Source organism: Acromyrmex echinatior, chromosome 7 (genome assembly GCF_024713525.1).
Source record: "Acromyrmex echinatior isolate Ae372 chromosome 7, ASM2471352v2, whole genome shotgun sequence".
NCBI lineage: Eukaryota > Metazoa > Arthropoda > Insecta > Hymenoptera > Formicidae > Acromyrmex > Acromyrmex echinatior.
Window position 1 is genome coordinate 2,840,273 of NC_141858.1, and position 14,774 is coordinate 2,855,046.

The 14,774-nt window shown below is 32.5% G+C and overlaps 1 protein-coding gene across 2 annotated transcripts in view; it reads right to left on the reverse strand.

Moving 5' to 3' along the window:
* Positions 1 to 14,774, reverse strand: part of LOC105155055 (uncharacterized) — a 556,628-nt gene that overhangs the window by 383,895 nt on the left and 157,959 nt on the right. For both annotated transcript variants that reach the window (XR_015545556.1, XM_087407517.1), the window contains exons 5-6: positions 10,722 to 10,841; positions 4,962 to 5,183 (exon numbers count right to left, since the gene is read on the reverse strand). Coding sequence is in view for 1 of the 2 variants with exons in the window: in XM_087407517.1 (XP_087263643.1) it covers positions 4,962 to 5,183; positions 10,722 to 10,841 (342 nt within the window). In the remaining variant the exon portion in view is untranslated. The remainder of the gene's footprint in view (positions 1 to 4,961; positions 5,184 to 10,721; positions 10,842 to 14,774) is intronic.

The following is a 14,774-nucleotide window of genomic DNA, read 5'->3' on the forward strand; positions in this document are numbered from 1 at the left end:
TCTTTAATCTTTGGCAGAGACCCTCTAATCAGAACCGCGATAAAGAATAATAGAGATTCTAGTTAGAGACTCTAGTTAGAGACTCTCTCTCTTCAAAGTCTCTTTCAAAATCACACGAAAGAGAGGGAAATACGTTGAGTCTCTTTCTAATCTTGATCTCGTGATAAGTCGTGATATGCAATGACATCTTTCTAATCTTAAAGATTATATTACACGCGATTTATTAGATTATTAAATATAACTAAATTATTAAATATACAAAATGGTTGAGTGCGTTCGCGCTTGGATGCTTGAATTTGCAGTCTTGCACTTCCGCGAGCTTGTTGCTATGCCGAAATGCAAGGTTTAATTGTGGTAGGTTTTTGGTTTGCAACCGATATATACATTTTATTACATGATTGCATGTATATGCATTCACACAGAATAGATTCTAGGGATGACCGGAAAGTATCCGGTATTATCCGGCACTTTTTTACTATCCGACCAGATAGCTGGATATCATTAGTATCCGGGAATATATTCAGTTAGAATTTGATCATTAAATTGTTGATTTTTTCTTATGTTTTAGAAATAAATTTTAAAACATATGTTTTAGAAATAAGTAGCGTATTATATAATAGTAGTGCATATTCATAATGTTATAATATCTTGTACATTGTTGCACATTACGATCTTTTTCTCTATAAGGTTTTTTTTAAGATACTTTCTCGAAACCCGGAAAATGTCGGATATCCGAAATTGCCTTCTCGGTTATCTGATCGGATATCAGATATCCGATATTACATTCTGTCCGGATATTCGATATCTGGTATCCGATAATTTTACGATCCAATGCATCCCTAATAGATTCCTTTATTTAATTGATAAAAATTAAAATATTAATTATTCGCGAAACGAGTAACAGGTTCCAAGGAATAAATCAAACAAAGTAAAATAAAGCCAATCACAACAGTAAGCCATCATAAGATCTTCATGTGTTTTAAAACATACTAAAATTTTACACATATAAAAAATAAGAGCATAAAAAACCACAGCACAAGTTATAGTTTGTGATATATAATTATTATTACATTAATTAAAACATTAAACGTTTCGGCCACAATCTGGCCATCTTCAGTAATTCAATAATATTCTTAAAACGCAGAGTTACATCTAGTTGACATTAAATTTAACAGTCGAGAGTTGTAATTAAATAAACATGTTCTTATGTATGTGAAGATGCTTCATGCAGTAATGTTACACCGTCAATTGTCATATCAAGAAAAGTGTAGAACAAGAATTTCCAGATTCTAAATAAAATTGTATATATTAAAATCTTCTAGTCGGAATATAAAGAAATAGAATCATTACCTGTTTTACAGCAAAAAAAACCAAACGATGAATCTCGAATATTTCTTTTACACAGTTAGAATTTTGTCGTGACATTATGTGTTGTTATTTGTCCTATCACATATTTTACCACTATTTATATATCTGAATCAAAATTTTTAGAAAGTTCTAGAATTGTTTATTAACAGAAAGAGACATCCTTTTTTAGAAGAGGAAAATAAACCTCAGGCAAACCTTCCGTGTCACTTTGCTTATTGATACCACTTGTTTGTCTTTTTATATGTATCATTTCCGAAATTCTTCTTTTCGCTAAAGATTGTTCTCTATCTAAAATTCTTATATTATCCCAATCTAATTCATGCATCTCATTCATACGGTGACGTGAAACCACAGAAATTTCGGAAGAAGGTTTTCTTATATCAGCCTTATGTTCTTTAATCCGAGTTTTTAATTTCCTTTTGGTTTGGCCAACATAAGACGATTCACAGTTTAAGCAATTAATTTTATAAACTACTCCGCATTGGTCATCCTTAGGCAAAGAATCCTTTTCTGTCTTAATAAATGTATTCAATTTATTCATAGGTTTATAAGCTATATTAAACCGTACATATGTGAAAGTTTTTTGACAAAATTCATTCATCATACAATATTAATATCACTCCTGAAAGTTTTAATGGCAATTTTGATATAAATAATATTAATAAACAATGGCTGATAAATCTGAGCAATGCTAAAGTTTCAGATAAAGCCTTAGCCTTACTACAATTAGGTCAACAGTTTAATTTGCCTAATAACGTGGTTAGTAAGGATGGTATTACACGTGAGTTCATCAAACACGTGGAATATAATCTTTTCAGGGCGGATGATGAAACGCGTAAAAATGTTAGGAATGAAACTGTCCAAATTCTTAAAGCGATTAAGAATTGTAATAGTAAATCTTTTGAAAACACAATTTTATACGAAGGTGTAAGAGAGGTTAAGCGATTCATCTCAGAGAATCCTGATATTTTAATTACTAGAGCGGATAAAGGGAAATATACCACCGTAATTATGAGTCGTGATAGCTATAAAGAAAAAATGTATGAGATTCTTAATGATCATACTACATACGATTCAATCAAAAAAGATCCCACGAAGAAAATAACTGTTGAAATTGGTTGAAATTATTAAAAAATTGGAAAAATAAGGGGTACATTGATTCTAATTTATATAAAAAATTGTACGTTTCGGACGGCGAACTTCCGAGATCTTACGGTTTGCCAAAAATTCACAAAGAAGGTCACCCTTTAAGATTGATTGTCAGTTGTATTAATAGTGCTTTTTATCCACTGGTGACTTTCTTAAAGGAAATCATTGACAATAATAATATAAAAAATTTCAGTTTCGTTAAAAATAGCTTTGATTTAGTAAATAAACTCAATGGTCAAGCAATTGATACAAATGTTAGTATTATATCATTTGACGTGGTCTCCATGTATACGAATATTCCGACCGAATTAGTATCAAAAAGTATTGAACGCAGGTGGAATCTTATGGAGAATAAGACTTCGATTCCTTTACATGAATTTATCAAAGCAATTATGATTATAATTAACTCTACATTTTTTAGTTTTGATAATAAAATATTTAAACAGATTTTTGGCATGCCAATGGGTTCTCCTTTGTCCCCCATACTGACGAACATTGTTTTACAAGATTTTGAACAAGAAATCATTACCAAGAATAACATTAATTCATCGTTTTATTTTCGTTATGTGGACGATATTGTATTAGCTATACACAAAGAAAAAGTTGAAGGAGTTCTAGAATTGTTTAACTCATATCATGAAAGGCTTAAATTTACTGTGGACTTTGGCGATGATAACGGCATACATTTCCTAGATGTTAAATTAATGAGACAGGAAGGAAATATCATCTTCGATATTTATAAAAAACCTACCAATTCTGGGAGATATCTTAATTATTTTTCGAATCATCCGTTAGAACACAAAAGGGGAGTTATTATTGGGCAATTTGATAGAATTCTATTCTTATCCCATCCTAAATTTCATGAAAAAAACATCTCTGAATTAATTCACACGTTTCTAAGTAATGGTTATCCTTTAAAGTTTATATTTTCTACAATAAATAATAGAATTAAAACGTTGGAAAACAGAACTAATTTAGATCAAAATCGTAAAGAAATTAATAATGAATGTGACTCTAATGTTACTTCAAAAAAATTTTTCACGATACCATATTTGGGCAAAGTTTCGGAAAAATTTAAAAAACTTTCACATATGTACGGTTTTAATATAGCTTATAAACCTATGAATAAATTGAATACATTTATTAAGACAGGAAAGGATTCTTTGCCTAAGGATGACCAATGCGGAGTAGTTTATAAAATTAATTGCTTAAACTGTGAATCGTCTTATGTTGGCCAAACCAAAAGGAAATTAAAAACTCGGATTAAAGAACATAAGGCTGATATAAGAAAACCTTCTTCCGAAATTTCTGTGGTTTCACGTCACCGTATGAATGAGATGCATGAATTAGATTGGGATAATATAAGAATTTTAGATAGAGAACAATCTTTAGCGAAAAGAAGAATTTCGGAAATGATACATATAAAAAGACAAACAAGTGGTATCAATAAGCAAAGTGACACGGAAGGTTTGCCTGAGGTTTATTTTCCTCTTCTAAAAAAGGATGTCTCTTTCTGTTAATAAACAATTCTAGAACTTTCTAAAAATTTTGACTCAGATATATAAATAATGGTAAAATATGTGATAGGACAAATAACAACACATAATGTCACGACAAAATTCTAACTGTGTAAAAGAAATATTCGAGATTCATCGTTTGGTTTTTTTGCTGAAAAACAGGGAATGATTCTATTTCTTTATATTCCGACTAGAAGATTTTAATATATACAATTTTATTTAGAATCTGGAAATTCTTGTTCTACACTTTTCTTGATATGACAATTGACAGTGTAACATTACTGCATGAAGCATCTTCACATACATAAGAACATGTTTATTTAATTACAACTCTCGACTGTTGAATTTAATGTCAACTAGATGTAACTCTGCGTTTTAAGAATATCATTGAATTACTGAAGATGGCCAGATTGTGGCCGAAACGTTTAATGTTTTAATTAATGTAATAATAATTATATATCACAAACTATAACTTGTGCTGTGGTTTTTTATGCTCTTATTTTTTATATGATTTAATATTAGAACCACGTTAGATATTTTCTAAAATTCAAGATATTTTCTAAAATTTTACCTTTTTTACAAAAAAGTAAAAGAAAGATGCCAAGTATACATGTTTGTATGTGTGCACCTTAGCGAAGAAAAAAATGATTTTTGATCCCAAATCTATTCTACACACAAATTTATTTTCCAAACTATTAAAGTAATAATAATTTTTTTCAAAAATATGTGAAATCTTTAAATTGCGCTATTTATAAACAGAAAATACATTTCGTTAATACACTAATGTTGTATAACTATTTTTAAAGAATAAAATTCAAGTGGTATTTAATAAATAGAAAAATTTTTTATGTAAAAAAATTTGGTGCTGCTAACAAACTTGGCTTGATCTTGCGTTATTTAAAATATTAAAAGTTAACATTTTCATACCTTTTCCTCGTTATTAGATAATATATCATACGATATTTCCTTCTGTTGGTTAATTTCCATCTGTGTTTTCTGCATCTTTTGTCTTATATTATTAACTGACAGTTCTCCGGCTGCGATCATATGTTCAACTTTCTTAATGAGACTCTCTCTTTTTTTATTAATTTCAAATATTTTAATTTCTATGTCTCTATTGACGAAATTCATTGTTTCATTTGCTTTAACCTGTAATAAAAGAATTAATTAACTGTTTCGCACATAAGTATACATATAGAATATTCCATATAAAAATGAACCACCTATTTCCAAAAATGTTCCGGATTTTGATGAAATTTACTGATTGTTGTGTTTGAGAATTGCAATCTATTGTGGAAAGTTTTAGATTTTTAATTCAACTAGTTTAGTAACTGTAAAAGGAAGAAATTTTGTGATTTGTTTATATATCTTTCTAGATTTTTTTTTAAATTGAAAGTGGAATTAGTAAAATGAAGCTGTTTCCTACAGAAAAAATTCTGTTTTTTCAAGTAGTGATGTCCTATTTTGAGTAACTCTTCATTATCATTGCTGTTCAAGTATTTGAAATCTTTAAAATCGCGCCATAATCAGGTGCTAGTACCCATTTTCATTCTTAATAGCTTTAAATATAATACATGGCGACTTTCATCGAAGTCGCATTCTGAGAGTTTTGGAAATATAATTTTGTTACGTCCAAACCCTTGGAAATTTGATCAAGGAGACAATGAGGGAGAATGGAGAGGGAATGGAAAGACGGTTAGACTCAATCTCACAGGTATACGCGCGGAGGCGAACACCTGTGAGTCATACGCACCTTTTCGGTCCCGGAATATGGGTCAACGTCCGAAGGAACGCTATGACACCTATTCCGATGGACAGTGCAAACGTCGGTCCTACTTTTTGCGTCAAGGAACTTAATCCTTTTGACCCGGGACTGGACCTCATGCGACTTCAGGTATTAGAGGGAAGTGAATGCGAGAAGTGGTTTTAATAAAAGAGAAGGAAATATACTCTAAGTTACGTTTATTAACAATGAAAAAATAAAAAAAATGTTATATATAATAGACTTCTTCCATCCTTTTTTTATTATATAAAAATATAATTAACACCTTATGTGCGTGCGTGCGTGCGTGCGTGCGTGCGTGCGTGCGTGCGTGCGTGCGTGCGTGCGTGCGTGCGTGTGTGTGTGTGTGTGTGTGTGTGTGTGTGTGTGTGTGTGTGTGTGTGTGCGTTTGCGTGGAGAGAAAAGGATTAATGGGCATGGGAGGCGAGGAAAGTGTTGCAGGAGCACATCGGGATGAGGTGCTTGTAAAGGATGGTGTAAGGATGGGGTTTCCGGGAATGTACACAGTGACTACTCTATCCCCTTCGTTGGAGAGGAACGAATATAGCCTGAATAACCGATCCCAGTCGATTGGTTTCACGATTCGGTTGAAACGGGAAAGGTGGGAGCTGATCCAAGGAGGAGGGAGAGGGAATCGTTCGAGAGGAGGGGAGGAATAATTCAGGATTTCTCGAATAACAGGATCGATGACAGGAGGAGAGGTGAGATCTAAGAGTTGTGTCTCTAATGTTGGTGAGTAGGAGATTTCGCTAAATTGCTCGTCAGTCGGTTGTGGCGGCGCGATTGTGGGTGGCCTAAGGGGACGGTCCCGCCTACTCCTCCGGACATATTCGTCCGTGTTTTCTAATGCACTACAAACCAAAGGATTAAAATGACGTGTGTGTATGTTCGTTGGAAACGCGTAAGTATATATAAGTACAAATGTATGTGTTTCCATGCGGGGGAACGAGGGGGTCGACTGAAATGAATGGCGACTTACTGTTAGCTGCCCCCAAGATATCGGGTAGGTTCCAATGGGTGACTCGTCGAAGGAGATCTGTCGTCCGTGGAGAGTGTCAGAAGAGCAGTCGCAGTGGCGTACGCCTAATGATTCCAGTGCCGATTTGCCCACAACTTCGCACTCTTATAGAATCGCGTACTGGCATAATTAGCGCGGATTTTAGTAATTTCCGCACTGCTCACGACAATAGGTCAACTCGTGGACTGCACTAACGTAAACCGAGTTAGCTTGATTTTCGTACTGATCGCAACAATAGTTTGGATCGCGAACTTCACTGACGTGGATCGAGTGGTTTAAAATTCTGTACTGACGCTCTGCGCTTCCGCGGGACTTCTATTTATACTCCGAAAAAAGGGCGTTGTGCCCTTTGTCTAGGATGCAAAAGTTAGTTGCAATCTCACGCGAGATTTACGATTTTTATAGCATCCTATCGTTGTTAATCTAAAGTACATCGTTAGAAGAGTTTCGAGAAGAAGTGATTTACGTTCTTCTTTAAAGAGCCAAGATTGCTCCAGACGGATGACGAATTCTGTTATTCTCACGGAAAATATGGCTAGGTAAACAGATGGTTATCGTACACAACTAGTTTTGCATGCAGGGCAACCATTGTCAGTCGCGAGTCTGATCTTAGATAACACTACCGTGGGAAGTTATCCCATGCGTTTTATGATTTTCTAAGCGCGACATGGTGCCGGTTTTCCTAAAATGAAATTGTTGGTCAGTCTCGCACAACAAAGCTTAGATTTTTACTATTGCGTGACTTCGGTGCATTTATAATGTCTTTTGTAATCTTGTCTCTTTTCGGGCCTGCATTAAGGTTGTTATTCCTTCCGAGTTGATTGGCATTTACGAGTTTTCGCGGAGCCTGTCCGGTCCCTCTTTTCAATTCTGTCAGACCATTATCAGAAGACTCCGCTCGAATTTCGCAGACGTCAACCATAGTCGCGACGTGGAGCCGAAGGAAAAAATCGTGGCGTCTGTAGGACGTAACAATTTCAAAAAGTCAGCGATACAAGACAAAGTTTGTATTCAACTATTCAGTTATACGCATTGCGCCGCACCATCTTTTTCCACGATTTTCAAGCGTAATATTTCAACAAATAATTTCATCGCAGTAGAGAATTTAAATTCATTTGACATTGTTGAGGCACGGCACTGCGTAAATCACTCTTAAAACTTTGCTGCAATCTTGTTTCACGTGTCATGCTTAATCAGTGCTGGATTAGTTTTTCATACGATAACAAAAGCGATCATATAAAATTGTATAATTTACGTTTTTAAGTGCTCTTGTTAAGTGAGTCTATTGTTTTCTGTTTGGATGCAATTATCTATTTAGTTTTTCCTGATATATATTATTTACGTAAGTATTATTCCTGTTGTACTTTTCCGTCTCGTTACTTATGTTTGTTTGCATTGGTGATAAATAGCAGTCAAATGTCATATTTCAATAATTATACGCAAACAGAAAACAATAAGAAAGAGTACACTTAAATGCTTTAAAAAGGACTTCACAATCACTTTATTCCCTTCTGAAACATTAACATTCAGCACTGACCAAACATGACATGTAAAACAAGATTAGCAAAGTTTTAAGACCGATTTATGTCTATTGCTCAGGCATGCAGTGTCGTGCCACAGCAATGTCAAATGACTTTAAATTCTCCACTGTATTGAAATTATTTGGAAATATATACGCTTGTAATTCTTGGAAAACGCCGGTGCGACGCAATACGCATAACCGAGTAGTAGGATACTTTGTCCTGTATCGCTGTCTTTCTGGAATTATATCTCGAAGACGGCTGGGTCTCCCAGAATACGATTTAAGTATCGAACGATTAAAGTCGCCGTATAGTCCCAATTAGCAAAAGGACGTTCTCAGGACATTCAGGACAGGTAGTAAGGACGTTCTCAGAATGTTTGAATCTTATATTCGACTCAGGTTGTCCCGAGGAACGTCCAGTGGAACATCAAATGAGCGCCTCAATGTATCATCAGAGAGATTCCGACGACGTCCTGTAAACGATTCCAAGAGCGTCCTCTGGAGGACCCGAGGATATATTCAGGATTTTTACATGATCTTGTAAAAAAAACTAATCTAATAGAAAAGAATAATTTTTTTTGTTACACCCCTTCTAGGGATAATAACGAGGATTCAGGGCGTGAGGTGAGAAGAATTTCAGAACCAATGGTTTTTTACAAACGTTTACTCACTAATAATACAACTTGCTTGTTGATCAATTTATCATACGGTCAACGACTTTATCGCGGCTCGGGTGTCACGTTACCGAGAGATACCCTGGACGGCCGTTCCCACTTATAGAGTGATACTTTTTGATAACGACTAAACGTACGCGACGTATTGTACCCACGCTTACTTGACTTCTCTCTTTCTCGATCCAAGAAGCGGGTATATATCTTATTTTTTAAGATGCTGAGCTGGTCAGCTTAATTGGGACTTGCCCTGGTTTCATTGTCAAGTGCGGTCGGTGCTGACCGATCGCATTTGGAATTCATGCGTGATTGTCGTAACTGTTCTATTAAAACATACTCATTCACAATCGCGAATTAAGCATTATTTGAATTGGGTTGATATTCCGAAATATTAACGCAATTCGGATTATTACATGATTAAATGCTATTTTAAATGCTAGTTGTAGTTGAGGCTGCAACACCTTTTATTCCAGTTTAATTTATATTTTTACTATTTCACATACCGATTTTTTGTCTTATTAACTACAAATAATTAATAACGCGTCACATCGCCAGTAAGATTTGAATCTACGGTAGTCAAATACATTTACGCTGAGCTAATCGCACGCTTGTGATCGAGTCATTACCAATGTTATACCTCCTACTTTAACCATTCTTAATTTCATGTCTCTGCTGACAGTTAAATATTTAATATTATTAATATTTGAGGGAATTATATGGAAACAAAACAATACGCTGGTATTTATAATATTAACTTATGATTAGGAAATGACAATGACAAAGTCCTGAAAACGACGTTCTTTTCTTAGACTATCTCCAGGATGTCTTATATCTATCCACAATATATCATAAGGTTGTCTTCAGGACGTCTCGAGACTGTCCTAGGAAGTCTTGAAGATGACGACGTGAGGCCGTCCCGTGAGGATAACCTGAGGATGTCCTCAAACTGTCTTAAAAGTCCTAAAGATGACATCCTTAAGCTATCCTCAGGCTATCCAAAAACTGTCCTAGAAAGTCTTGAAAATGATGTTCTGAGGATGTCTTCAAGATATTCCTTGGATATATAAATGTTCTCAAAATGTCTCCTGGAATATAATCATGATGATCCTGAAGACGTCTTGTGGTATCTGGAGTACTATATTTAGAACTATTAAGAACACAAATCGATATTGGCCCCTGATTATATCGCGACTTTAAAAATTTCAAATTGAACAGAAATGATAATGAAGAGTTACTCAAAATAGAACATCATCACATGAAAGAGCAAACTTGCCTATAGAAAACAGCACTGACTTCATTTTATTAATCTACTTTCCATCCAAACAAATCTAGGAAGAAATGTGTACAACAACATATCGCAAAATTTCTTTCTTTTACAGTTCTTTTTAGTTACTAAATTAGCTGGACTAAAAATCTGAAACTTTGCACAACAGATTGCATCCTCAAATCCATCAACATCAATAGTTTTGTTAAAATTCGGAACGTTTTTGAAAATGGGTGGTTCATTTTTACATGGAATGTTCCATATACAAATATGTTTTTTTGACTATATTATGTTCTGCTTAATTTTAACCACGACATTTTGCGTTTTTAGGCTTAAAAGACATTTAACTTTTTCAGATATTTATAGTTTAAATATTTAAAAAATGTTTTTTAATCTAAAAAGATAAATTAATTAATCAATTACAACTACCTGAAAGGTATTTATTTTACATTCAAATCTTTTTGCTGTTGTCTTGAGGTCTCCATTTATATTAACTAGTTCATCTTTCAAATCATTGACATGATTTGACCAGCAGTCATCACAGAATTTCTGTAATAATGTTAAGATTCAAAATGTTAATTTAAGCTAAGTAAGATATATTAAGATTAAAATAATAAGTTGGTGACATAGTAGTGTCTCGGCGTTAAGACACTGATATGTTCCTATACGCAAGCAGAGTTGCGCCAAATCGAGATTATCGGATCTCAATAACAACTGTCTCGTTTGTTTATTATATATAATACATATATATGAATATGAATAAATGATTATTTTCTACTAATCATAAAGAATTGAAATTCTTTATTTTATACTATTTGATCAGGAATGATCGGATCAGCAATAAGAATATTCATTCAATTAGAATTAGAATCTTGTAGAAATTTAATTAATAATGATCAAATTTATAATTCTTTAAATATTAATCATGCATTTATTATAATTTTTGTTATAGTTATACCTTTTATAATTGGAAGATTCGGAAATTTTTTAGTCTCCTTAATACTAGGATCACCAGATATAGCCTACGAATAAATAATATAAGATTTTGACTTTTACCTCCATCTCTAACTCTTCTTTTAAGAAATTTCAAGTTTTAAATACACTTAATCGACAACTTATACTCATGTATTATACATGCTCTTATTTTTTTTCAGAGCCACGGTAGTGTCTCGGCGCTAAGAAAACACGTAGCGTTTTAGCGCGAGACAACGCTGGATATCTTTACACGGAAGCGGTGAATTTTCCGAGATATCGATTATTATATCTCAATAATGGCTATGCCGATTAAAATCTATGTATGGTCAATCGATAGCTGGTACCCGAATTACAATGGAAGTGCATTTATTTTTTTTCTATTTACCCTACGAACGGAGATATTGCAAGAAGTTCCAAATTTTGTTCAAATTTTAAGAAAGGTTATTGTCATTACTATTATCGTCATCTGCCTGGTTTGTGATGGGTAAAAGTTACAAATAATGAGTTACTATTTTTCAGTAACGAGTGACCGTTCCAACTCGTTGTAAGTAACGATTGAGTAACTTTTCCCTAATGTTACAGTTAAAAATCTTCGCAAGAAATATACTAAAGTAATTAATTTATACATTCTTTAGAAGACAGCAAAAACTATAAAAGCCATGATATTATATTATATAAATTTATCTTTTTAAAAAAAGTAAGAAGGCGATACAAATATAAATTGACTAAATGATTGATACTAAATTGATTAATTCATCTGTTTATAAGAGAAGAATGCGCTACAAACGCATATATAGTAATATTATAGTTATAAATAATGATAGTATGATCTGAATCTACAAAACGATACACTTTTTCTCGATCCTTTATATATAGATTTATTTTCAAAGACTTATCGTCATTGTAAGTACATGTTCTGTTGTATCCATTGTTTCTCTCAATTTTCATTTTATATCCGTCTATGAAACAGTTATGTCATGTCTAATAACTCTTAATTTAGTTTCATGTAAGGGAACTAAATTTAGATATTAACCATTATTTATATTAATTTCTTAATTTATTCATATTTGCATTTACACAGTAAATGGAACAGTCTAATGGAACATGTTGTTACGTAATGATGTAATAGAAATTGAGGTTCCTCCGTTTTTTAGGTCAATGCATTTAAGCAATTTCTCCGGGAATCGGAGATCAGGTTGTGCGATGATTGAAAATGATCACAAGGAAAGAATGGATAATAATTTGTAGGAGAAACTTAGATATCGCAAGGGTTACGATCAGCAGACAATGTTTTTAAAAATGTACAAAAAGAGGAGTATAAAACCACAGCACTAGATACTGTTTGTGAAATTTAACAAGTCATTACATTAATAAAAATCTTTAGACATTTCGGTCACAATCTGGCCAGTAAAATAATAAATATCAATAAAAAACACACAATTTACATAAATCTGACATTAAATTCAGCCGTAAAAAATATAAATCAGTATAAACGTGTTCTTTCATCTTGTGAAAGTACATCATACAACATATGGTTGCAGCGCTAATTATCATATTGCAAATTATATTAGGTGTTGGAATTAATTCGTAGCGTTTTACAAGTGATGGGAAGTACTTTCATTAATGTATTTTTTAATGCTCATGTGAAATAAATAACATTCTTTCATTAAAAACGCTACGAATTAATTCCAACACCTAATAGAACAAGAATTTTCAGATTCTAATTTAAAAATTCAACTATCGTTAATATCTTCTAGTTAATTTTATGAGGATTAACAATTCGTTACTTGTTTTACAGACAAAATGATGAATCTTAAACACTTTCCTCACGCAGATGGAAATTCGTCGTGACATTGTGTATTATTATTTGTCCATATCGTCATATATTACCGCTATTTATATATATGTCAAAAGTTTAAATTGTTCTATTATAGAATTATTATTAAGTGTGAGAGAGATCTTTCTTTAGAAAAGGCAGATAAACATCAAGCAAACTTTCCTTCAGAGTCATTTTGCTTGTTAATACTACTTATTTAGTTTTTTATGTACATCATTTCAGAAATTCTTCTTTTGAATAATGATTGTTCTGTATCTAAAATCCTAATATTATCCCATCTTCATGCATCTCATTCACTTGATGACGTGAAACCACTGACATCGCAGATGGATCTTCTTATATTAATCTTATGTTCTTTGATTCGAGTTTTTAATTTCCTTTTTGTTTGGTCGACATAAGAAGATTAACAATTCAGATAATTTATCTTATAAACCACTCCATAATGGTCCTTCTCGCATACACGATATTTTCCAGTATTAATAAATCTATTAAGTTTATTTATAGGTTTGTAAGCAATATTAAAGCCTAACTATGTGATAATTTTTAAAATTTTTCCGATACTTTACTTAAATATGGTATTACAAAAAACTGTTTTCTTAAATTGGAATTAGAATCGTTTTCATTATTATTCCATTATACTATTTTTATCTAAATTAACTCTATTTTCTAAAGTTATTATTCTGTTTTTTATTGTTTTTGAATTTATATTCTTTATTGCAAAATTTGTTTTAAAATTATCTGGGCAAATATTAATATTGTATTAAGTGTACAAATAAGTTTCCGCCGTTTTTCAATAAAAAATTAAGCATTTATTGTGAAAGAACGATACATAATGTTTTATTGAAAGTATTGTCCATCGCTAGCCATTACTTTTTGCGTTTGGCACGAATCTTCATTCAATAATGCTTCCAATTCCGCGTCTTCGTACACTTCCGGCCTTCCGCTACGTTCTTTGTCTTCGACGTCAAATTCACCGTTCTTAAATTTTTGAAACCATTCACGACAACTTCTCTCACTTAAGGCAGCCTCACCATATGCTTCTACTATCAATCGATGAGCCTCAACTGTAGATTTCTTCAAATTAAAGAAGTAAATCAAAAGTTCCCGCTTATTCGACTCAAAACTCGGCATTTTCGCACAAAAAAATATATGATGCTGATACAAAATCGCTAGTACTTCAAGGTTATGTTGTTGACAGATGTCCAATCTTACGATATAATGTTTTACATCAGACAATTTTAACCATAGCTTGCTAGTAGCACCGTCTTTTGTCAAACGGCGGAAATTTATTTATACACCTAATATATTCCCATGATAGCGATTAATAAAGAAAAAATTTTTGTGACTTTGCGTCCATAATTAACAGTTCACTGACTCATGTAAATCTAGTTTTTATTATATTATTATCTTAATTAATTGAAGAGGGATCATAGTTCCGAAACATAATTAATATATAAATTATTTTTTATTTGACTTAATTGTGTGTAATATCCTTCAACTTTAAAAACTCGATCATTGACTTGTTAATATTTAATTATATAACATTAGTGTTTTAACGAAATTTTTTTCTTTATAATTGGCGTAATTTAAAAATTTCACATATTTTTCGAAAAAAATTATTATTTTATATTTTCATAGTTTGGAAAATAAATTTGTAATAAGTTTGGAAT